At 38.4% G+C, this 25,841-nt stretch overlaps 2 protein-coding genes and 1 long non-coding RNA gene across 8 annotated transcripts in view; 1 reads left to right on the top strand and 2 right to left on the bottom strand.

Annotated features, from left to right (window-relative positions):
* LOC140696841 (uncharacterized) lies at positions 1-5,423 on the bottom strand. Its single transcript, XR_012073403.1, has 3 exons — positions 5,285-5,423; positions 3,008-3,092; positions 1-847 (listed from the first exon to the last, which is right to left on the bottom strand). It is a non-coding gene; the product is annotated as an uncharacterized lncRNA (long non-coding RNA).
* Positions 5,424-5,451: 28 nt separating this feature from the next.
* EMC4 (ER membrane protein complex subunit 4) lies at positions 5,452-10,043 on the top strand. 2 transcript variants are annotated; one of them, XM_006201605.3, is made up of 5 exons: positions 5,452-5,663; positions 5,999-6,113; positions 8,606-8,759; positions 9,065-9,225; positions 9,470-10,043. In XM_006201605.3, exons 1-5 carry the CDS (start codon positions 5,578-5,580, stop codon positions 9,503-9,505), a joined length of 552 nt encoding a protein of 183 aa, XP_006201667.1. In that variant the 5' UTR covers positions 5,452-5,577; the 3' UTR covers positions 9,506-10,043. The 2 variants fall into 2 exon arrangements, with proteins under 2 accessions (XP_006201667.1, XP_006201668.2); XM_006201606.4 differs by lacking the exon at positions 9,065-9,225 and having other exon boundaries at positions 5,471-5,663; positions 9,470-9,778.
* A 2,407-nt stretch (positions 10,044-12,450) lies between these two features.
* The window catches only part of SLC12A6 (solute carrier family 12 member 6), a 79,279-nt gene continuing 65,888 nt past the window's right edge, over positions 12,451-25,841 (bottom strand). For 4 of the 5 annotated variants that reach the window (XM_072962741.1, XM_072962742.1, XM_072962743.1 and 1 more), the window contains 13 exons: positions 23,781-23,955; positions 23,360-23,478; positions 22,046-22,144; positions 20,048-20,167; positions 19,099-19,203; positions 18,368-18,536; positions 16,849-17,044; positions 16,143-16,312; positions 15,329-15,460; positions 14,635-14,742; positions 14,246-14,430; positions 13,723-13,856; positions 12,480-12,787 (listed from right to left, as the gene is read on the bottom strand). In XM_072962741.1, coding sequence (XP_072818842.1) covers positions 12,696-12,787; positions 13,723-13,856; positions 14,246-14,430; positions 14,635-14,742; positions 15,329-15,460; positions 16,143-16,312; positions 16,849-17,044; positions 18,368-18,536; positions 19,099-19,203; positions 20,048-20,167; positions 22,046-22,144; positions 23,360-23,478; positions 23,781-23,955 — 1,804 coding nt within the window. In that variant the 3' untranslated portion in view covers positions 12,480-12,695. Of the gene's footprint in view, positions 12,788-13,722; positions 13,857-14,245; positions 14,431-14,634; positions 14,743-15,328; positions 15,461-16,142; positions 16,313-16,848; positions 17,045-18,367; positions 18,537-19,098; positions 19,204-20,047; positions 20,168-22,045; positions 22,145-23,359; positions 23,479-23,780; positions 23,956-25,841 lie in introns of all 5 variants that reach the window. The other variant, XM_072962740.1, reaches the window with a different exon arrangement.

A 25,841-nucleotide genomic window follows, 5' to 3' on the forward strand; every position in this document is an offset into this window, starting at 1 on the left:
TTAGTATGTTTCCATTTATGTAATAAGCTCCCAGAAATTAAACAATCCTACATTTATTATATGTTTCAAGGGATGACTTTATCTTTCAAAAACTCTTCAATAATCACAAAAGGTACTTATTGTTCTCCTTCAGTTCTTCTGAATCCCACTTCATCCTTTTATTAGTCTGCCTGGGCTTTAACAACAGAATCTTATTTTCTCACAGTTCTGGAGGCTGGGAAGTCCAAGATCAAGGTGCCGGTTGACTCAGTTCCTGGTGAAAGCTCTCCTCCTGGCTTGTAGACAGCCACCTCCTCACATGGTAGAGAGAGCAAGCTCTCTTGTGTCTCTTCTAAAGACACTAATCCCAGGATGAGAGCCCTACCTTCATGACCTCATCTAACCCTAATTACCTGCCAGAGGCCCCATCTCCAAATATATTGGGGGTTAGGGCTTGAACATATGAATTATGGGAGGACACAAACATTCAGTCCACAACAATCCTCCTTCCAAAAACTCAGGCTATAAAACAATGCTTTATATCTGAACCCACTGAGGCTTTTTAAAATTAGCACATAGAAAACAATGCCACAAAAGACCTGGATGGGTCATTCGGATTCTTGACGTAGAGACAGTTTAGCCGGCTTCCAAGATAGCAGAAATTAATCACCAGAATGAATCCACAGTAACCAAGCTTGAAGAAACATGTTAGGCCATGAGTGATGTATCATTATGACTCATGCTACGGTTGTCATTCTTATCCTTTAATGGGATCTGTGGGAATTGCAATCCTCCCAGCTTCCTAAGGAAGTGCTGGAGGGAGGTGCTATAATGGGAATGTTAAAATGTGAACTGCACAACAGTGCTCCTGAAATGAAAAAAAGGTTAATTGCTAATGAAGAATGGTATTACTAACATCTTCTCTCAGCACAAAATCATGTCAACTGCTGACAGGGGCATTTCATGACACTGCAGAACCATGAACCAGAAACTGAAAAATTTGTAATCTGCATAGAAATGATGTAGAAACCCAATAAGAACTGTGAGGTAGGATCTTACCAAATATATATATATATATAAAAACTATATATATATACATCAAAAACTATATATATATACATATATATATACATATATATATGTAATTTTTTTTTCCACTAAAGGGTTTGTAAATCCAAACAGACAAAAGGGAGGAAAAAGTTTCCTCTTATTAAGGCCCTGTTACTGACAGGGAATAAATTGCATCATGAATGGTGCAACGGTAAGGTGGCCCTTTCCGGAAGGCAATAATGATAGTAGAGTTAAATAACACAAGCAACTGGAGGTTGCAATGGAAGCCCATTTTACTGAAGCTGCTAAAAGGCCTGGGAGCTTTTAGAGCACACTGGGAGAACTGGTAGGACCAGTGAGGATAGCCGAATATTATTACAGAGATGCTGTGAAATGGCATAGACCAAAAACTTTAGACCTATGTATAAAAGCTTTTTTTCTTTTAGAAGGATCCATTCTGGATCTGGTTGTGTGACTACCAAATTTCTTTGTTTAAGTTTCAATCCAAATGCAAATGCTCTGAAGAGAATGGTGTGAAGTATTAGAAATAGCTTCTTAAACCCCTAAAGAGGTGGGGGGTGAGATACAAAAACAAATACCAAAACCATGTAAATGGCACAAATTATAAGTCAAACAAAGCAATTTGTAAGACATGTGGAAGCATGGTTTTCCTCCTCACAGCTTCTTTAATTAAAATTACATTTGCTCAAAGGCACAAAGGGAAATTTAAATTTTATTTCTACAATTTCAGTATTCCCATTATTTTCTAATTCAAGTTTATTCCAGTGGGAGGCATAAGAGGAGGCTCTCAAAAACTAAAGATTATTTAAATTTACTTAGTGTAGATTCAAACCTTGTTACTTTAGAGCAACAAAACACTCTAGGTCAGTGGTTGTCCTTGCTGCAAAGTAGAATCACCCGGAGAGCCATAAAAGAAATACTGATGCCCTGCTCCACCCTAAGCCAATGAATCAGAATCTCTGGAGGTGTAGCCCAGACATCAGTATTTTTAAGGGCTCCCAAGATGAGTTTCCTCTGCATGTAGGACAGAACCATGATGCTTCTAGGTTTAGAACTACGTCATGTTGTAATTAATAACATTTATATTTTTCTAAATCCAAAAATGGTAGATGCACTTGCAGAGGATTAGGAAAAGTCTGGGAAAGCACAATTTAAAAAAGATGATCTGAAATCGCATTACTCCTTTACGCTTATCATTTGTCTTTCTCCTATGCATATATGTTTATGAAAGAATAACATGTAAGATAAGTTCTTTAAAAAAAATACATTTCAGAACTAGAAGGTACCCTTAAGACGTCATCTGGTATTAAGTCCCTTATTTTACAGATAAAGAAATAAAGGCCAAGAGGGTTCCTAACTCTCTTAGGAGTTTATTTGAAGTCAGGAGTAGAATATAGGGTTCCCTTTATTTTTCTTGCAAAACACATTTTTGTACAAAAATTTGGATCCTCAGAAGTTTAATTCCAATCTGAAACTCCATTTCCGTAAAGGATCTATTATTTCTAATGACAGTCTAACAATCCTTAAGAAACATCAATCAGAGCTTTAAAGAGTGTCATCATCTTTCTCTTGAATTCTAGCATGTATACAGCAGGTTGCCCCCACTATGTTCTATGGAACACTTATCCCACTGGACATTAACAGATGTGACAGGAAAAAGAAAAGCTTCTTGTTCAGGTAGATTGGAAAACAAAATGAGATTCTTTACCGAATCATTTCTGGTAGTTTTAAGGTTATGCTAATAGCATTGAGACTCTCTGGGATGTTATGTGTGGAATACAATAGGCAGTATTTTTTTTTAACTTTTATTTTGGGGGGAGGTAAGTAGGTTTATTTATTTATTTATTCTTAGAGGAGGCACTGAGGATTGAACCCAGGACCTCATGCATGCTAAGCAACCACTCTACCATTTGAGTTATACCCTCCCTCCACAATAGGCAGTATTTCTCAAACTTACTTGACCTTGGAACCTTTCCTCAGTTCAGTCCCAGTATCTTCACATTCTTTGGAACACGTTTTAGAAAATAACACTATGAGGAGTCCTAGGATAAAGGAATAAAAGATTTAGAGTACCCTATTGAGACCAAAGAAATTTTGATTTGAGTTACAGTTTAAAAAATTTTATAGCAACTGGGGGAGTACTTTAAAAGGGAAGGAATATATGATTTGAGTGACTATTTTTTAACATTTTTTATTGATTTATAATAATTTTACAATGTGTTTTTTTTTAAACATTTTTTATTGAGTATTTTTTTTAAAGTGTTTCTTTAAAATTTATTAGAGAAGCGTAACAGGAATAGTTTGGAAATCAGAGAAAACTGCATGGAAATCATTACCCACATACAAAATATAACATTTTTAATGCATTTCCTTTATTTTATTTTATGTAAATCTAATTATAGTATATTCAGTTTTGTATTATATTTACTTCTTTTTAATACTGGCCTATTGCCCATGTTGTACAATACATCCTTTTAAAAAAATTATTTAACTTTTTTGTTTTGTTTTGTTTGGGAGGGGGTAATTAGGTTTACTTATTTGTTTTATTTTTAGAGGAGGTGCTGGGGATTGAACCCAGGACATTGTGTATGCTAAGCATGCACTCTACTACTTGAGCTATATCCTCCCCACCTTATTATTATATTTACTTTAAATTTACTTACATTCATTTATTCTATTATATTCATTATTCTAATATCATTCATTATTACTAAACATTTATTCAGTACTTTATGAGGCAATATTGTGGAATCAAAGGTAATTAACATACAGCTTCCATCCTCAAGGAATTTGGGGTAGTGGGGTGTGTGTGTGTGTGTGTGTGTGTGTGTGTGTGTGTTTAAAGTGCTCAGGGGATGTCAGCAAACAATGCAATGTGGTTAAGTGCTTGTATGCAGAATACAGAGGGACAAATAGGATATTTAATGGGGCCAAGGCCTTTGTAAAGCTTGAGATGAATCTCAAAGGTGTGTCAGAGACAATGTGATCAACGGAGAAAAAGAGAAAGAAGCAGGAAACCAATTTACAAGCTGGGCCTTGTATATCAGATAGATACATATTTTAGAATAGATTTTAAGGGGAAAAGCCTTTTTCATTCCTGCTTTGTTCAAATAGCCAGCTATGAACACAATATTTTTAAATCAGAAAAAGTGGAAGTGGGACTCAGAATGTCAAGACTACCATCATCTTCAGGGGTCCAAACTCTTTAGTTGGTCAAGGAGGCCCTTTTTCAAAATTACCTCCCCACCACAGCACTCCCTCCCATCAAATAATTTGGATTAAAATAATACAAATTAAAAAATAATACAGTACCATTTTCAAACTGGCAATTTAAAAAAGTTGTGAAGCTGGTAGAATGTAAATGGGTGCGATTTTCCTAGTGGGCAATTTTAAGCGAAAATTCCTTAAAAACGTGCATTTCTTTAATCCAGCAATTTGCATTTCTAGGAATTTCACTTAAGGAAATAAGACGTACAAAGATGTTCACAGCAACACCGGTTATAAAACAGGGGAAAAAACAGGAAACAAACACCCAATAATAAGTTAAATTACAATACAGGTATACAACTGAACACAAAAGCCCAGTCGCTACGAATATTGTTGGAGATGATTCAATGACATTAAAAAAACAGGGGGGAAGGCTATAGCTATAGCTCAGTGGTAGAGTGCACGCTTAACATGTATTAGTTCAATCCTCAGTACCGCCATTAAAAAGATAAACAAACAAACCTAATTACCTCCCTCTAAACAAACTTTTAATAATTTAAAAAACACGTCATGCATTTGTGGTGAGCACTCCTCCATTTACCCTCACAAGCCTTGAAAGTAGGTAGATTACGCAGTTGTCACATACGAAAACTTTTGAAACAGACTTTACCTTGCCCAAGGTCACACAACTAAGTACTGAAGCCAGGATTCAAATCTTGAGCCAAAGCGCCTTTCTACGCCCACACTGCCTCTTAGATTTTGCGCAGAATGCGGGATGATTATTTACCTCGCAGGGTTACTGAGAGAATTAAATGAAATAATAAACACAGTTTCTGGCGCACGGTGGACATTCAACATTCAGAAACCACTAAATAATTCACTCAAGGTCACACAATCCGTGGTGAAAGATTTAAACAGAGATTTGAATCTTGTGTTCCCGGGAGCTCAGTGGAGCTCCAGAAGATTTTCATGGCTTCAACTCCTAACGCAGTCAGAATGGCCTTTCCCTTTGCCCCATAAAGCACACCTCTGAGATCAGGAAACGCCCAACAGCCCTCCTCAGAAAGGAGGGAAGGGGCGGGGGGGTCCTTTGAGGAACCTTTGCGTTCCGCCCGCTTTTCTCTCCTTCCAGGGTCTGTAGCTCCCAGTACTCTTTCCGATCTGCCGCCGGAAAATTTCCGGGGCGGAAGTGACGTCTGTACTTACGCGCCGGAAGTGGACTTGCAGAATGAGCCCGAGAAGTAGCGGAAGCTAGTGGGCCTGAGACTCCGCTACACTTTAGAGTCGGGGTCTTGGCAGCTTTGGTTGGCGGCCGTTGCCATGACGGCCCAGGGGAGCCTGGTGGCCAACCGAGGCCGGCGCTTCAAGTGGGCGATTGAGCTGAGCGGACCTGGAGGAGGCAGCAGGTGAGGAGCCGGGGCGAGCTCGACATCAGAGCTTTCACCCCAGAACTGCCCCAAAGACATAGGACCTGAGCCTTCAGGCGCAACTCTCTGAAAAGGATGGGTGACACAAAGGCGACTCCTGGGGAGCTAGCGGCTTCTCTCTCGTGGAGGTTTCTGTATCCAAAGGATGGTTATTTCATTCTTCACGATAGACAAGGGTCTGATGAACCCATGAGGGGGCTTGGTGTAATCTCGGTAGCTGCATCTGAGGATCTTTATTCCTATGATAAGAACAGGTAATGTGGGATATGAAATGTGCGAGGCTGCGGCCTCAGTTTCTTGGTTTTGGTCTCTAGGGGCCGAAGTGACCGGGGCGGTGGCCAGGGAGACTCGCTGTACCCGGTTGGTTACTTGGACAAGCAAGTGCCTGATACCAGCGTGCAAGAGACAGACCGGATCCTAGTGGAGAAGGTACAGAGGTATAGATGTCACCGTAGTCCTTGGGCCAGTCCTGACCTACACACCCACCCTCCTCTCCCAGGCAGCATATGAATATCTTACTGTAGATGGCCCTTACCCTGAATATTTGGTAGCTAAACTGCTTGAGATTGGTGTTACATTAGTTGAGATAGCTCCAGAAATGCTCAATTAATGGAAAAATAAAAGATATTGGGACATAAGGTGTAAGAAGGTAGGTTGAAAATGGAAAGTAGTGGCATCGCGTTCCAGATGAAGTCATCTTTTTCTACCCTAGTTCCCTTATAGCTCACAACCAGTCTGTCAGGTTAGTCTGTTGGTTTTACCTTCAAAATAGATTCAAAATCTGACTTCTTATTGTTTTAATCTATCATCCTGGTCTAAGCCATTTCATCTCTTACCACTTTCCCCTTTGTTCACCCCTCTAGTCAGAATGGGCTCCTTGCTGCTCCCTAATATGCCAGGCAAGCTTCTATTTCAAACTTTTCATACTTGTTCTTCCCATTCCTGGAATACTCTTCTCCCAGATACCTTTATGACTTGCTGGTCTCATCCCTTGTAGGTCTCTCAAATGTTACTTTCTTAGTGAAGCCTACCCTCATGGCACTCCCTATCCTGTTCTCCTACTTTATATTTCTCCATATCATTCATTCACTTCTATTTCTCCATATATGAATGATATATATATATATGTGTGTGTGTGTGTATATATATATATGTATATATACACACACACACACTTATTACTTCTCTTTTCACTCTTGTAAGCACCACGAGAGCAAGACTTTGACTTCCAAGTGCCTAGAACAGTGTCTGGCACTTTCTTTCCTCCCAGTCTTAATATTGTTCAATATTAAATGATCTCTGTTTTATGAAACACAGTGATTTTAGGGGGGGAGGGTATAGCCCAAGTGGTAGAGTATGTGCTTAGCACACACAAGGTCTTGGGTTCAGTCCCCAGTACCTCCTCTAAACATAAATAAGTAAACCTATTTAACCCCCCACACACAAAAAAACAAAAACAAAAACAGAAACAATTGAAAAGAAACAATGATTTTCACAACATGAAAATGACTGAGCTGTTAATTTTCTTGATAACTATCCTATCATTTTTCATCTTGGCATCGAAGTGTAACATGAATAATACATGATAGTAAAATGCTATTAAAATAGCCTGATTTTAAAGGTAATTATCATAAAATATTTTGGAACAGTTCTGTTGTATGAATGATTTGATATTTAAACTCCCAGATAAATGGTCTATATAAATGACATGTTAGGGAATTGTTTACAGATATGGCCATTTATTTTTTTATGTGAATAAACCCCAGTGGACAGTGGTATATTATAAAGTTGTAAGACTATTTAAATTTCCAATTTCTTATGCCATTTAGGTACATCATATTTTTTTCTAAGAATTTAACCATTTCCCCAAATTTATAATATGATCACTTGCAAGACCTATAGCGATATCCCTTTTTTCATTCCTGCTGTTGAATATTTCTCTCCTTTTTTATTCATCAGGCTCACCAGTTTTGCTTTTATTAATCATTTCAAAGAACACCTTTGGCTTTGTTGATTTAAGGGAAATTTCATTAATTTCTGCTCTTATTCTGATTTCCTTTCCTTTAATTTCCTTGCATTTAATTTACTTTTTCTAATTTCTTGAAATAGATGCTTAGATACTTTTAGTCTTTTAACATGTATTTAAAAGGTGTAAGTTTCTCAAAGCTCTATATTCTGCACTTTTAATATATGGTATTTTTGTTATCAGTTAACAGTATTCCTATTTTCCATTGTAATTTCTTCTTTGGTTAATTGATCATTTAGAGTACATTTATTAGTTTCAGTACATAGGGGATTTTCTAGTTACCTTTTGTTACTGATTTCTAGCCTAATTGCATTATAATTAAAGAATATGCTTTGTGTGATTTGAGTTCTTTGAGAATTATTGACAACTTTCTCCATGGCTCAGTAAGTGGTCAGTTTTTGTTAATGTCCTATGTGTGTTTGAAAAGAATGTGAATTCTGCAACTGTTGGGTGCAATGTTCCCTGTGTCAGTTGGGTTAAGTTAATAATGGCACTCAGATCTTATCTTGATTTGATTGTTCTATTAGTTACTGAGGTGTGCTAATCTCCTAGTATGTGGATTTATCCAGTTCTTCACTTGTAGATGGGACAATGATAGATGCAGAGATATAAGAAAAGTAGGGAAGTCTTTTCTTTAGCTGAAGTCATGGGGGAAAATGACAACTGGAAAGCCCATGGAGAAAAACATAAATGGTGAGGATGCCTTGTCTTTAGTAGAAGAGCAAGCTTCCTGTGGCAAAGTGGGAGAAGGGCAGAGGTTGTGGAATTGAGGATTCAGCTTAGCCAAAAGCACAGAATTGGGAATTGTGTTCATTTGATTTAACATCAGTGATAGGATAAATGTGGGACTGTGTTCTCAGATAGTGATCAGAGGCTAAAACTGTGTTTGTTTTAGCGCTGCTGGGACATTGCCTTGGGTCCCCTGAAACAAATTCCCATGAACCTCTTCATAATGTACATGGCGGGCAATACTATCTCCATCTTCCCTACTATGATGGTGTGTATGATGGCTTGGAGACCCATTCAGGCACTCATGGCCATTTCAGCCAGTAAGTATTCTTAAAATAATAACCCTTCCTTAAGCTTTAAGAATCAAAGGCAAATTCTTAGGCAAAACCTGTATTGGAAATTTTGGCACAGCCAGCTCTCGGCTAGTTGCAGTGGGAGTGTGTGCAGGGTGGTGATGGCAGTGGTGGTGACATGGAGGGGGAAATAGTGCTCATCATGGTGTTTTGTTCACCTTTAATGGTTCTATTTGTTGTCTTACTATATGACTGTATTATTTATATTATTTTAATATATAGCCTGATTCATATTGAATTTTGGTTTTTGACAATTCCTGTTATCCCAACAGCTTTCAAGATGCTAGAAAGTTCAAGCCAGAAGTTTCTTCAGGGTTTGGTGTATCTCATCGGGAACCTTATGGGTTTGGCACTGGCTGTTTATAAGTGCCAGTCAATGGGACTGTTGCCTACACATGCATCAGATTGGTTAGCCTTCATTGAGCCCCCTGAGGTAAGGCAAAGGGAAAGTTAAATTTTGGGCAGTTGTAATGCACAGTCAATAGCTGGCCCATTTGATGGTGGAGGATCAGAGTTGGTATTAGAGCTCGTTTCTTAAGAAATAAGATCCATTAGGTGTTTGAAAGTTGTTATTTTTTTAAGGATTAAGCAAAATGAACTTGTGATTAAAGTACTTAATTCAGGAAGTTATTTCAAAACTCATTCACGACTCACCTGTTCACTTTTTCTTGTTTCAGAGGATGGAGTTCAGTGGTGGAGGACTGCTTTTGTGAATCTGAGAAAGGAGCAGGTGGTGCCTATGTATTTGGATCTCACTGACTACCTTATTGACGCCTAGAGGCTTCTCCTCAGCATACTAACCCTTAACGTTATCACTCACTGAAAAAGAACCAAAAGCTCTCTTTTCCCCATGGTGAGGCGACAAATCCTAGAAAGACAATGTACAATCACTACAAACACCAAGAAATTATACCACAACCCTTGACTGAAAATAATGTAGAAAACTTTATTTATGTTTCCAGTATAGAGCAAAACAAGAAATAAAACCGTAACTATGTAAACAAAAGAATGGTTGTTGCTAAATCAAGAACCACAGCAGCATCTCCTTTTAATAAATTAAATGGTTGAGAACAATGCTTTAAAAAAAAGTTTCACAAGTTTCCCTTAAATCTATTCTCCTTAATATTTCACTTCTATTTAACACAAACTGGGACATAAAAATTCTGTTGGAGATACTTGTGGAAGGTTGGAGAAACTAATGCTGGATTCAGATTATACATGATGAAAAATAAACCAGACCAAAAAAGCACATAAAATACAGTATAATTGCTACTTTAATATCCACAAAAAATGGATTTTAACACGTTTAGGGGGAATGAGGATTGAGGGGATCACTAGGGGCCACAGGAATCTGAGGCAACGGAAGATACAAAGTAGTGATCTTTCCCCTGCCAAGAGGAACCTGACACCTGTCAAAACAGATGCTGCAATTCAAACCTAAGCCTTTAAGATAGCTATAAAGGGCAGAGGGCCAGCAGTTGGAGAATGAATATTGTCATAACCTGCCCTGGCAAAGTCATAGCTAAGACTTAAAAGCTGGATCTCATTCAAAAAGCAGGAGGAGGTCTTTCCTTTCTCTTCCTTCTTGAAACACAAAGCCCCTTCCCCTAAGGTGCATTTTCTCATCAAGTTTTCCTTATTGCTTTATTTGCAGTGATTAAAAGAGACAAGACACTTTGCAGACAACATAAGCAACACATAGACATGAAATGCTCTAGACAGAGATGAGTTTAAATCTGGCCTAGTAACTAGTTCCCCATGTAACAGTGATTGCATTAGGGGAAGGGCTGTATTAGTAGCCACTAATTCCCCCACCCTTTTAAAGGATTCTTACAGAGCTCCAGCCACAAAAAGCTCTTCTAAAAGTAACCTTATTTTCTGCCTGTATTTTTTCTATATGGAAAAATATACAAATATCACTTTTTCCAGAGGGTGTGTGTAAATGTAGAGGAATTCCTGGGCAGGCTGACCTTTATAGCATGGAGTCTTTAATAGCCTGGACCCTAGGGGACCTGCTGGACTCAATTAAGCAATGGAGTGTTGCAGTAAATGTTGTAAACAATGCTTCTACCCTCTGCAGAGAGCAGCAGGGAAAAAGACTTAAAAGATCTTGTCTGCTTTGCTACCTGACTTGGCCTGAAGGTTGGAAGAAGAGCAAAGGGAATAAATCAAATGACTCAATATCTTAAGCCGTAATGAAGGGTTTTTCTCCTCTGTCCTTAAGGGTCCGATGAATAGTCTACAGGCTATGAAGCAGGTCAGCCTGCTCCATATCCTATTGGTAATCACTGAGTGGCATTATTTATCATTAATAAAATGAAATTCAAAAGCAGCCATGAATACAGGCAAGATAGTTTCTGTAAGTACCCTATCCTGTAGAGTAAGTGAAGATTTCACATATATGGAATTACTACTCAGCTACACAGGGTGGTTTCCTTATGCTTGAAAGCCAGGTGTTTTGCGATACTTATGTTAGCAAATAAAAAGATAAATTTGCACAAGCATTTCCTTGACAAATTTAGAGCTTTCTGAAATAAAACTGAAATAGCAGAAGACTGTTGGCTTGTGTAGTCTAGTTCAGATCCAAGTTTCTGCAGTCAAGATGAAGAATAAAATTGAAAGGAAAAAAAATGCTCATACTCTGAGCACTGAGGTGTATGCCTCAGGTCTTCACTATGGCTTTGGAAACGAGTCCACCGGTTTCTTAAAGAAGTTTCTTGAATCACGCCAGCGCCAACTGTATGCTTTACAACTTTAGTGAAGTAGGTAAGAAGAGCAGCAGCAGCTCAGTAACTTTGGCACTATCGAGGGAGTATGGCTCGCAACTTCCAATTCCATTGCTGGATTCCCCCTTTGAAGGGTAGTCCGTAGCTTTTAAGGAAGGATTTTACTCAGTCTTCCTAGTGTTTGTTCCTATGATTTTGATCCGTGCCTGTAACCCAGAGGACATAAAGGGAGAAGGAAAGGAGAAGCTTTTGGTCAAAATGCATCATCATTTATATTTCCTAGATAACAGCTTGTGTATCATGCCCATCACACACAGGTAACCAGATTGTATTTATGTAAATTTTGATAGCTACCTTTTGGAGTTCCCTTAGTTTGGCCATTTGAAAAGAACCTGAAAGAAAGAATTTTTACCCCACCTTTTAAAAACCCGTTTCTATGGTAACAGTGCCTGTATTACAATCTTAACCACAGAACAGGTTTTGAGAAACAGCTGAAATACACAGTAACAGTGTGTTCTTTAACATATTTGGGGGGAACCTTGTTTTGGAGGAAGTAGAGGCTGCAGTTTCATGTTTCAGTTTTTACATATTAGTACCCTATGTATAAAATCAGAGTCCTGGAGAGCAGTGGATGCACTAATGAAAATTTTCATTTTGGCTTGCCACAGTTATCTCCACAAGGATGTTAGGTCCCCATATACTTGGCCGTGAATTCTTTAATATGATGAGGCTGTGTCTCTGGCTGTTACGCCCATGATGTCATCATTGAACCATGACTTCTGAGACTTATCCTTATTGTTAGATGTGTACTTGCTTTTTGTCTTCAGGTGAACTCGCAGCATCCCTTTTACCAATTCATTTTATTGGTTTAGCATGTTAATTCTAACTTGCCTTCAACTGGTACAGACATGGCTTTTAGGACTTGAGCATTCTTCTGGTGTTGAGGGAGTATATGCTGCTTCTGTAAGGATAGCAGATCATGTGGTAGCGGAGAGCAGATCTATTTGTACTTTCCTGCACAAATACTTGAGTCTCACTCAGCTCGTTAAAAGTTCAGCACAATGTGTACAGAACACAGGTCTCTACTTGATGGGAGTGGTAATAAAGAGCTGGCACTTTTGTGGAGGAGGGAACCTTTTTGGAAAGGTGAGGCCAAGGAGAGTCATTCAGAAGTAGATTATGAGTAAATGGTGATCACTTCACTGCCACCACCTCGGACAAGAAGGACTCGCTCTAGTCCCTCGGTGAGCACTTCTAGGAACTCCATGTCTTCAGAATTTGTCAAGGAGACAAATTGGCAGGAGAAGAGCACACTTTACAACCTTGCATCATGAAAATCTGAGTTTATCTGACTACAAAGCTGCAAATCAACACAGTTGTTTTCATTATTATATACTCAGAATTGGAGAAGTCTGAACTCTGGATTCAATTTAACTGAAGTAATCTAGGGACCTAGTCTCTTTGCATATATAATACAGGACTCTTTCCCATTTCTTAGAGTCTTTCCTATATGTTATTTTAAAATGGGGTAAACCCACAAGTAATGTGTTATTACTACATAGCAAGTAAGCCCAAAAGAAGAAAAAGCCACCACAGGGTAGCCTTGTAAGATTCCTGTAAAGAATCCAAGTAATTTCCAAGAGAAGCTGTTCAAGTTAGATTTTTCTGCCAGTTCTTTTTTTCTTTTTCTTTTAACCTCATTTCCTTAATGGTACTGGTGGGAATGGACTAGTCTATGCCACTGCAGTGCCAAAGGGTTCCATAAAAACCAATCCTGGATAAGGGTATGAAGAAGAACCCTTATCTTTTCCCCTCAGAGGAGGTTCCACTTCAATTACATCTCTCGTAATTCCAGCCAAGAGAAAGGCTTTGCGAAGTGGGCAGAGCCTGGAAAGGAGAAAGGATGTGGGTGTTCCATCTCTAGGATGGTCAGAAAGAGGTCTATACACTGAACATTAGAAGTCATGTTGCAAATATACCACCTAAAAAAGTCTCTTTAGGGTTCACAGAGAACATCTTACACCCAACTCCCCCAATGGAGAGTAATCTCACTACTCAGTAAGAATCTTTGCCTAAGGCTTTTAACAATCTTCCCTCTTCAAGAGGGGAAGTCATAGAAAATGACTTTTACAGTTACTTACTGTCTCATCTGAGACGCTGGCTAAGATCTTCCCTACTAGTAGTTCCGCTCTTAAAAAGGATACAGTTTTCATCACCCTCAGGGTTTCGAGGTGGCCCTGGCATATTCAACAAAACCAGCTTTGCTTCATGGGACTTGTTAACTATAACCTCGTTGAGCTTCACTGCCGTATGCATCCGCCTCACATTGGACTGGTCCCTGGAAGGGGAGCGTGGCAGGAAGAAACAGAGGTGGTTAAGGCAAACAGAAAACTAGGTACATCGTCAACTTCAAAAAACTTGAGACAGAGCTTTTTTTGCTTTGATTATGAATAATGTAATGAACAAATGATTGCCTTATAATACTGATATTGTGGGTTTTCTCATTCCGTGTTTGTTTTATACAAGGAGCACAGTATGGACAGGAAGAAGGGTGGTTAGTTTGTGTACAGTGTTAATTGGTAGCTGATATGCATAGGCAAATAGTAGATGGTTAGATCTGAGGTGAAATGAGAACAGATTCTAGCCTGTGTATCCAGGCAAAGTCACATCTATTGCACTACCTAGGATACTACGTTAAGTGATAAGCCTGTGAGTTGGAAAACTTACGGACGCATGTTAAGCAGGTCCTGGAATCCTTCCATTGACTTGGCCTTTTGCCCCCGGGATGCCATGTATTTGTCCTTTGTCCAAGTCATGTGCACCTTCTCCTGATAGGTTTCGGTCTCTTCATCCTCATCAGAGCCAATGCTGGTTAATCGCAGCATTGAGTTCCGGTCTTTTACCAACTGTGCCTGAGGAAAGCCCAACACAGCTATGACTCTATACCCAATTTTCTCTCACACTTCATCTTTAGTTATTTTGAAATGTGGTTATAGTGGAATGACTATTCAAGCAAGCAAGAAAGACTCTGTCAGGGTGTGAGAACATTACAGTATCATCCTTTTCAGTGACAGATTCCACAGGACCAGGATTCGATGGATGCAGGAAGGTCTCACCTCTCTGTCCCGCTCTGTTTTGGAAAGCCGCATGTGCCGGAGCATCTGGGACCTCTGCTCCATCATCAGGGTACGCTCGTAAGTGTAAGCCGATATGTCGCTGTCGTGCTGCGGTAGGCATCACACAGAGTGGGCAATAAGCACAAGGGAGAAAGAACCATACATTTCCATTTCCACTCACTAAACTAAACCAGAGAAAGTATCACAATATCAGCCTAGGTTCCAGCTTTTGTTCAATCATTGAGCTACAAAACTACACTATTGTGGATCAAATCCAGAAGCCCTGAGTCTTTTCTATAATCTAATCATTACATATGTGTTTCTCTGAAACACAAAACACAGACTCTAGTCTTTTTATTTTTAATACTGCCAGGTTATTTAAAAAAAAGCTATGTGTGATTTTAGCATGAATATGTGAATTGAAACTTAATAAAACTACATTAAGCAGACAAGAATATGGCAGAAATATAAGGTCTATGTAATAAACAAGAAAGCAAAAATAAAAACCACCGCCAAATACACATTCCACACACATTGTATTTATCTGGATCAGTATATTAACGTTTTGTTGGAACTAAGTGACTAATCCACGTTTGCAGCTGAAGAAATTCCCAAACCAGAAGAGGTTCTAGAATGACCCGGGGGGGGGTGCTGGGGGAAGGGTGGTCTCTGATCTCAAACTCCACTTTCTTACCATCTCTACCACTTCCACCTCTGCCTCAATGCGAAGGTGATACAGGAAAGTGGCCAGGTCCTTCTTCATCTGAATACTGTTGTCTTCAAGCTGGGCTACTGTAAAGATCCGTATGCTGCATTTTCGCCACACCTGAGAAAGTACCATAGATACACGGAAAATTAAAAGCAAGAAGGCAAAAAAAGAGTTGTTTCTTAAAACACATGGCATTTTTGCCTAGAACAACCTTGTATGGTATCAGGGTATTTGCTCCTAGATTTTTACTTGGTGTCTTATTGTACTAGGGCAAAAGCTTGACTAAGAAGCACATTACAGTTTAAAGGAGTTCTTATTTCATAACAAGATAAAAACTGGCAAAAAGGTAAAGATAGCATGTGATACAATAAGAGGGTGCTTAATTCAGCCAGCATACTGTTGACAGTGTGCAGACAATAATATTTACTATTTTAAATTTCAGTCTTACCAGAGGATGAACAAACATATGTATAAGATACATAAAGACATCCTTAGGTTTCCAGTATTTAAAAGATTTTGGTCTTTTTTCTTTTTTAGAGAACGTATTCACTTGTTAATGTTTTTTCCAAGGGTTCATATGGAGCTTTATTAATTTGCTAAATTTCCCTTGGAGATGGGTAGGTATCAACTACAAAGAAAACTATTTCTCATAAGGTTGAAACTGGGATCATGAGAGAGCCAAGAATAATTCCCAACTCTTTTAAGCTCTAACACTATAGAATGAAAGGGGATGGCTTTTTCTGGAGAACCAGGACAGAAGTTAAGGGAGAAAATTTTTTTTAAAAAGGTGTCGACGTACCTTGTGCTGTTTCAGCAGGAACGGCAACAGCATGAGCATCCCGCCATCATGCACGATCCACCACACGTCGATGTTGCCCTCAGAAAACTGCTCCACATTGCTGGGGAAGAAGGAGATGTTTTTAGCCACCAGCAGGGCCAGATGGGCAGCAGTTGTCACTCGAACTGTGCCTACGGGAAAACAGAATCAGGATAAGTAGAGGTGAATCCTTAGGAGTGCCTTGCTTCCTACCATGTCAGGAAAGAAAGGCTAATGCCCTTTCATAGATCTTTGAGCAAGGTATCCTATCTACATAGAAGGTTGTACGAAATCAAGAAACAAAATCCTAAAGAAAAATCTGAATACCTAACAGATTCAGAATGAGAACCATGATTTACATTATGAGGTATATTCTGATTACTACATTTCTAAGGGGGGATACATGAATTTGGGAGATTTTGATGCTAAAGAACAATTCTTCCAATTCCTGTGAGAATGTCATTGAGAGCTCACACATGAAAAGAGGGCAATTTCAGAGATAATTCCTAACATAAGACTTGATAAGATAAACAAGTCATGACCAGAATGTGCGGCTGTAGGGTGAGCAGATTATTACTACTAGCGGTTATCTAGGTGCCCTCAGCGACGGCAGACTCTACTTTAGGAGGCTAGGGGGTGAAGTCAGGTCCACTTGGGTCCTCAGCATAGAATGAGAAGTGTTTTGTACCAATAAAAGTCTTCCAAGCTCGAGCATCTTCACTCTGGCGCCAGCCGTTTGGCCATCCCATCACCACTGTGTTGTGCTTCATGCCCCCGAGGCCACAAGACTGGATGAGGTGGGAGATGCCCTCTCTCAGCTTGGCGGCCACCACCAGCTGGCAGAATCCTTTCACCTTCTCTGCCTCCATTAGGTGCTTTATGGTCTGAAAGAGAGACAGAGCTCCAACACTGAACTACTTCACCCTGGACCTTTTAACTTTTGCTCCCTCTCCATATTATATCTCCCTCCTCTTTCTAAACTCTACATGAAAGCATATCTCCTACAGAAAAATTCAAAAAGTTAAAATTATCCCCCCAAAATTATGTTATCCTTTGCCTATTTCACTTTCTAAGTGCTCACTACGTGTGTAGCTGCTTGTCTACATGTAGTTCCTCTACCTTTTCCTCTCTTCTGCTTTTCTTCCTAACATACCAAACATACTGAGAACAGGGATCCTCACAAAATGAATATTCACTATTCTCTCTTACTTGCCAGGGGTGAGTGTGAACATGATCTCCTTCCTTCCTCAGTCCCAGTCATGCCCTGACTCGTATTACTAGAAATTCAATACGATGATTCAGTTCCACTTTAGAATTTTCTTAGGTATGTTTTCTTTTTCTGTTTCTCCTATTTCCATATCCCTTTGGATATTTTAATGATATCACTGATTACTGATGATATTTGTATTTGCTTTACTATTCTTTTATTTATTCAAGCCAACCTGGAGATAATATTTCATTTACTTACTCCATTCTCTTGCCGCAAAGGTGAAGGAAATAATGGTGTGGAAAATGGATATGATTTTCCCAGAGGCACAGATTCAGTCGGTGCTATAGCTAGGATAATGAGCTATACCACTGTATGCTGTACTTTTTATTCATTTTTATGATCATTCTGGACTAATTTTCTTCAGCATTTCTAGTTTTAGAGATTCAAAGCATTCCAAAATGAAATCCAATAAAAATTTTTAAATGTAATTGAAGTTTCCCCAGGGTTAGTTCTACATATTAGAGTGAAAACTAATTTCTTTCTTTCTTCTTCAGGAAAAACTCTAATATCCCCAAAGCTAATCGGAAGTAGCAAAAGAATCTTGGTCATGATACCATGTAGATTAGTAAAGAGGAAGAAAATTTACTCATTACTCCTTGCTGTCACAAGATGGAGAGGAAACATCACTGCAGTCCAAGAGATGACTTCTTTACATGGCTTCTCTCTGGGCTGAGTCAGAGTCTTGTGTCTATTTGGAAACAGTGCTTAGCCTTGATAATCTTATGTTTAGAAATGCTTTTTAAATGGGAAGAAAGACTAAACTACCATCTTCTGATTCATCTTATTATTTGGGAGAATATGACCAATCAAGTCAGCACTAAGGAGGAGACATCCTAGATCACGAGGAAAAGGATTAACCTAGGAATCCCAGGTCTTACCACTCCACATCACAAAACCGTAAGCTAATTCCACTAAGCCAGTAAGCCTTGACTCTTACCTGCTCAGCAGCTAAAGCTTCCCCATAGTTCTCCAGGAAGTTCCCCACGATGACAGAGCCCACAATAGTGAGTCCCTTTCCTGCCTTAAGTTGTGAAGCAAAGGTGAGGAGGCGAGGATGCTTGACGTGAAGGTCTTCATCTAGTTTCAGCAACACAAGCAATTGAGGCCTGTAGAGAGGTTGGCAGGGGAAGGGGTGGGGTGAGAAAACACTCTGGGTCTGGGGAACAGAAGGACAATTCTACCCTTTAATTCGGGAGATCTGTGTAAAACATGTAATTTGACAGAAGGAAGAGATCAGAGAAAATAGATGAGGTTGTACAGTTATTTTCAATTTTTCCCGTACTGTCTCAGATTGATCACTTTTTGTTTGTTTTTTATTCTTTATTTTCGGGGGGGGAGGTAACTAGGTTTGTTTGTTTGTTTATTTATTTAAATGGAGGTACTGAACCCAGGGCCTCATGCATGCCAGGCATGCACTCAACCTCTGAGCTATATCCTTCCCCCTCAAATTGATCAATCTTGAGGGAAGAATAAAAATGGTAGAAGTCTAGATCATATATCACATGAAAAAAGGGGAACAGAGGATCAAGGATATAGGATCAGTCAAAACAGGTCCACAGTACAAATTCCTTGAGCCACATGATCTCCTTATCCTGTAATCAATGAAGCACACAATTCTGTGTGTTAACTCTGTGCCAAGCAGCACTGACCTCTGTTGATTTTTTTTACCTCCAGTTTTTAGTGTGTGGAGGTCCTTCCTCCAGCCGAAGCAAAGCAAACCGGGCTGCGCTGAGGGACAGCCCCCGGATGCCATCACCCCATTCTTTCTCAGCTCTGGGAGTAAGAGGAGAAAAGAGCAGAGACAGATTCAAACTACAGCAAGTACAATTTCAGAAACCAAAGTTTATTTTATCTAAAAGTAACACACATGCAAAGTAGAAGATTAAAATGCATATTAATTATTTACATATTAACGACCGGTTATTAATATTTAATAATTACATATTAATGAATATACTAATATACATTAACTCATATTAATGCTCTTTCCTAACATAACGAACCCCTTGCAAGCAGATCAATACTACCCTTCACTGACGACTATACTGCACAACATCTGGAATAAAGGCTGGACGGGTCACTCACCTGTCCCTTGATGTGACTATCCAAAAGCAATAATGTAAAATAGCAATTTGGATTAGGAAATTACTATAGTTCCAAAGTTTAAATTATTTTTAAAATAGTGGAGAAAGTGAAACTCAATGTAATCTAGAGCAGAGTGTTATTTATTCCTACTTTTTGGAAGTTGTTAGTGAAGTCTTGGTTGTTACAAAGTTATTCAGGACTAATTTCTTTTTTACTTCAGACATAATCCCTTGCCTTAAGAGATAAGCAAGAATATCTATATTTGTGTTATACTTGTTCAATACACATCATTATTATTTCAATATATCCTTTCAGTTGTCTTTTCATTAATCCATTCATACTCTCTCAACAGGTTCCCCTAATGATGAAAGGCTTACGCCTGTGAGATGGCTAAGAGAATCAGGGATACAAAATTTAGGTACTGATGGATGAAGTCACCTAGATTTCTAATGCAATTCTCACTGAGCTGACTCTAACCAAACTAGCCAGTTTCGATAGTTTTAGCAGTGATCAAGGTTGTACACAGACTCACCCCTGGTACTCGATGTACTTGTAGATCATACCGGCTATTACCATAGCTACGATGGCATAATACCAGGAAGAAATGAACATCAGAGCCAGACAGATACTCATTCCCATGAAAGAGAGGGCCCTAGAAAATTAAAAACAAAAACAAATGAAAAAATGTTTTTCTAAGCAGCTGAAAAAGAAGCCTGTGCTAAAGGTGCTTCTTAAACTGGTGAGAAATTATTATTTTTTTCAATTCCAATATACTGCAGACAGAACTTTTTACACAATGCACTAAAAATGAATTACTAGAAAAACTGTTATATGCTTGGATGCTGGGACAATGTCAAAGTTCTATAAAAATTTCCAAATGCTCTTTTCTTAATTTTTATAGTTGTCTTATAATGGAATGGCAACAATTAGTAGATCCACACCGAGCCCCAAACCATCCTCTGTACTCATGTTTCCCATTGCTGGGAAAACATAAATGAACAGGGATGCTACTAATGTCATCTGTAGTTATGAGGACAATTAATACCTACATGGCAAAGTAGCGACAGGACCTGTAGTTAGAATTATTAACAACTCTATGATCTTTCAAAAAAAAATATTTCATGTGAACATTGCTAAAAACTTTATGACATTTATTAGCATAACTGCAGAACCCACTGGAAAAAAAAATCTGACAGTTTCCTTACTTTACATGAGGAACTTGGAAGAAAACAATGAAATTCTTGTTTTGATCAAATAAATTAGGTAGACAACCACAGTTACTGAAGTTCTTCTGTGTACAGAATGCACTTAGCTATATGACAAGTTTCAAAGAATGAATAGGACAGCTGTTAATCTGGAGAAGATCAGGATGTAATGAAAATATAGGATGTAAAGAGAAAAAAGAACAAAGGCAAAATAGTAACACAAAAAAGTTCATAACAAATTTTTAACTTTAAAAGTTAAAAGCTAGAAAGAGGATTAGAGGTGTTAAGATCAGCTGAAGATCTAAATTTGTACCAGATGAAAGTCACATCACTACCCACCACTGGTAAGTGAACCTAGAAAGGGATCAAGGAAAAAGTTAGCAAAGAGAGCATATCAACAGGTACATACAGGGCATATTAAAGAAATTTTAGCTATGACAGAAAAGAATTGGAAAGAAATGAGATGGTAGCTAAAAACATGATGGCTCCTTTAGGACTGAAGAGACTTGAACACAACAGCAGTAGCTGTAGCAACATTTCATTGAGAGCTTCACTATGTACCAGGCACTGTGCTAAGCACTTTATATTATCTCAAAACAACCCTATGAGATACAGGGGGAGGGTATAGCTCAGTGGTAGAATGTGTGTATAGCATGCATAAGGTCCCGGGTTCAATCCCCAGTATCTCCATCAGAAAAAAATTAGTAAATAAACCTAATTACCTCCCCCAAAGTAAAAGCAAATAAATAAAATCTAAATATATACAAGAGATAGATAATATTAGTCCCATTTTACATATAAATAAAATGAAATTTTATGTGATTATGTGGTTTGTTGAAAGTTACAAAGCTAGGAAATAGGAGAGCTGATATTTGAACTTAGGTCATCTGACTCCATAGCTCACACTTGTAATTACTTAGTGAAATTGTCGTTAAGGAAGAGAGCTGGAGAACGACAACTGATGCGGACAGATGAGAACACGAGAATAAAGATGCAAAGGGATGAAGCTCAGCCAAGAGGGAAACAGGAAGGCAGATATGCAAAGGGTAGGTTGTTTTAACCTGAAGAACACAGCAGCCTGAACATATTTATTTCGTAGTTTTGACCTTTATTCTCAATTGGGTAGTATCAGTTATTATAAAACCAGACATTAAAAAACAAGGTAGGATGGTGGAAATTCATATGAGTACTAGAAGTTGAAACAGACAGTAAGAAATGGCTGACTAAGAAAAAAACTGTATTGAGAATTCAGAATCTTCTGGTTTCTTCTTTCAATGATGGGGTCTCTCCAAATGTAGGGAAAGAGAAGACAAAAGCAGACTTACCAATGGTAGTAGCGGAACCGGGGTCTCCAGTTGGGTGTTCGAAGTAATGTTTGCAAGGCACATGCCAAATTCACAAAGAGGTAACACATGAGAAAAAACCTGGCAGAATACAAAAAGTAAGAGGAATGATTATTATTGTAAAACAATTCTTCAAGGGTTATTTTAAATAACTAGAGAGAGAGCTTTGCTGTATTTAAGTCTTTGTTTTAGCCCACTAGCCTGTGTTTAAGACTAGGAAGCAGAGACACTTAACCTCCCCACAAATCTGCTCATCCTTTTAAGTTCTCTCTCAGTGAGAGACACAACCACTCTACCCAGTTCTTCTTGGGATAATCCCAGTTTCCTCTTCACTATCACCCTTGTTCCAAATTCACTTATCAAGTCCTATGGATTCTACCTATTTATAAATCTCTCTCACCTTTTTTCCTCCTTTCCATCCCTACTTCTATCACCATAGTTCAGGCTCAAATTTCTTCTTTGCTGGATTAGTTAAATAAGCTTCCAATTGGCATTCCCAGCTCAATTTTAGCCTTCTTCTAACCTATCTTTTATATCAGATGGATCATTCTTAAATATAAATATGATCATTTTGTTCTAGGATTACCCATGACTTTCAGGTAAGAGTTTCAGGTCCTTCTGTGATCTGCTCTGCTCCCCAGCACGCACCTTCCACTCCATCAAAGCCAAAGCACTTTCAGTTCTCCAGACACGCTGCACTATTTCATCTCTCAATTCCTTCACACATTCCTGAACTGGGCTAGCTTTTACCCCTACATAGCTTAGCAAATAACCAGTCCTTCTTCAAGGTACAAGTGTCACTTCCTCCAGAAAACCTTTCTTGAGTCTCAGTTCAGTTAGATGCCTCAATTTAGAGCTCCTACAGCACTCAGCTTTCACTTTTACCACAGCATTCATCACACTATACAGGGACCATTGGTCTCTTTATCTACCTTCAGCTCCTTGGGGATGTGTCTTATTCATCTTATGCTTATTCTCAGCATATAGAGTGCCAGGTAGGTAGTAAGTCACAGCTGAATGGATTAAAGCTAACAGTAGTAAGAAAAGCTACAATCAACTGATAATGAATCAGAAATGAAGGCAAAGAGTTTTTGAAGTTTTACAGGTAGGAAGAAACCATGACAACTTATGAAAGTTAACCTTACATGAAACCCTTCAGGAATATTTATTATTTAGGTGAAGTTACACCTATACTTGGCTCATTCTATTATCACTACTGTTATATGCCTGATGGAAATCAACATGTCCTAGACATCACGTAAGTAAGAATGAGTGAAGAGGATGACTTGCTCTTACATGGAAAGAATTGGGGCCACAAGATCCAGGGAGGCAATAAGGATTCCCAGCTCTGCAATGGCAGCAGTTAGAAGTAAAGCCCAGGTAGGTTCCCCATTGGCTTTGCTGTGACCAAAAACCTGTATACACAGAAAGGAAATAGACACAGTAGTGTGTGGAGTGTTTGAGTCAATGCTCCCTGATTCCTCTATGCTATAGTTTCAGATATATGAAAGATAATAGTGCTACAAATGTGATATCTTTTAAATATCTTTATCCCACTCACAGATAAACTCATACTAGGGTTTTTTTCAGAGCCTTGAACTAAAAACCTACATGTCTTCATATTATATGATCCTGTAATTGCTAAGTCTATGAAGATCACATGGTTTCTCATAAAACCTGAGAAAAAGGGAAGAGGGCATAGGAAAGAGTCACTTACCCTCAGAAAGGGGATGATGTTATCCTTGGCTATAGCCTGTAGCAGCCTCGGTGCACCAGTGAGACTCTGAAGTCCAGCCCCACACGTGGAGAAGAAGGAGCCAATAACAATCACCCATGGGGATGGCCAGGACAAGGTACCCACCACCAGATTACCTTTCACAGCATCCCCAAACCTGCCAGAGAAATCAGAGTAGGGAGATTTAACCTGGAAATTACTTTAGACTAAAAAACTAGAGATATTCACTTGATTTTTCCTATTTATAATTTTTAGACAATCAAAATTAAGCTAGACATGAATATTAATAAACATGAAGGTAGGTAGATTTAATCAAAAGGCACTAGTGACCTATATTAAGAGAAAACAATCTGTAGGAGCAGAACATAAGCAAAACTTTAATTAAAGCTTTTCCCCTTGACCTGTAACGTATATAATATTGTACATCAATTATACTTAGATCAAAAAAAAAAGCTTTTCCCTTCACATTATCAAAATACCTGCTCTTTGCAGAAAAATTTAAAAAGCAGGGAGGAAATCCATAATCATAACATAACTGCTAACATTTAGCATAGCTTACATATTTCAGTCTACTATTTTTTAAAAACATAGATGAGATCACACTGCATCTATAATTCTGCATTCTTTTAAAACATGTATGTTTTCCTATGTCATGAAAATCTTTATGAATACAAAGTTTTAATAATATTGCATCATAATTTACACCACCCACTCCTCTAGTGCTGATTTTCTACTATAGAAAATCCTGTGACTCACATCCTCAGGCACATATCAACACTCGCACTGCAGACCATTTTCCTCATGGTAGATTCCTCAGAGGGAATAAGTGCAACAAAAGATAACAATGTCTTTAAATATTCCAAAGTCACTACCAAACTGCTTTCCAGAAAGGTTAGACTAAACTCTATCCCCACTGGAAGCAGATGGAGGTTCATGCCTCATGGCACATACCTATTTCACACTTACATCGAGTATTAAAATTTTAAGTCACTGCTAATTTGATGGGTAAAACATGGCATCTCATTGTTTAATTATTTATAGTTTTAACAATTTTTAAATAAAATATCACATATGAAAAAGTAATGTGCAAAAAAATGCATATTACAACAAATTTTCACAAACATTCATGTAACTTACCAACCAGTCAAGAAACAGAACATTGCCAGTAACTAAAAGTCTCTCATGCCCACTTCTAATCACTAGCTCTTTCTGCCTCCCCCTCATCCTGTCTTTTAATACTATATAGTTTTACCTATTTCTAAACTTTAAATAAACAAAACACAGTATATATGTTTTATGTTTGGTTTCTTTCATTAAACATTGGGAAATCCTTCTTGTCTCTTTTCTTTTTCACTTTGGGTACATGGCTGTGGTTCATTTATTTTCACTGCTGTATAGTTTTCCATCACATGAATACATAATTTATTTATTCTACTACTAATAGACATTTGGACTATTTCCAGATTTTGCCTATTAAGAACAATTCTGCTGAGAGGATTCTTGTGTACATTTCTTAATGAACACATGTGTGCATTTGTGTTGGATATACCTCGAACTGGAGTTACTGAGGCATCAAGTATGTGTGTGTAAACTTAAGGAGATGACGTCCAACAGCTTTCCAAAGTTGTGTTCTAAGTTTTTTTATTATTAATTTTTATATTACGGTATAACTTACCAAAGCTCTATAAACCCATTTTCAATTACAGTAGTATAGAAACAATAAACTGTGTTATTTATTTTTGTCACCAATATTTATATAGTATCTATTAGCGTTCCTATCCTCAAAGGACCCATTTGAGTAGGGGAGAGCAATAAGAGAACAAGTAGCCGCAATATAGTCTGGTAAGTATAATAATACAGTATGTTCAATAGAGTCGTTGAACAAAGGGAGAAGTGGTTATCTGCTGGGTGAGTCTGGGAAAGCTTCACAGGCTAGAAGACATGTTGTCTAGTCTTAGAGGATGAATATAAGTCGGCCAGGTGGGAGTAACCCATCCTAAGCAAGTGACACTGCACACAAATGTATGGGTGGATGGACAGCAG

This window comes from Vicugna pacos, chromosome 6 (assembly GCF_048564905.1).
Source record: "Vicugna pacos chromosome 6, VicPac4, whole genome shotgun sequence".
In the NCBI taxonomy this organism is placed as follows: Eukaryota; Metazoa; Chordata; class Mammalia; order Artiodactyla; family Camelidae; genus Vicugna; species Vicugna pacos.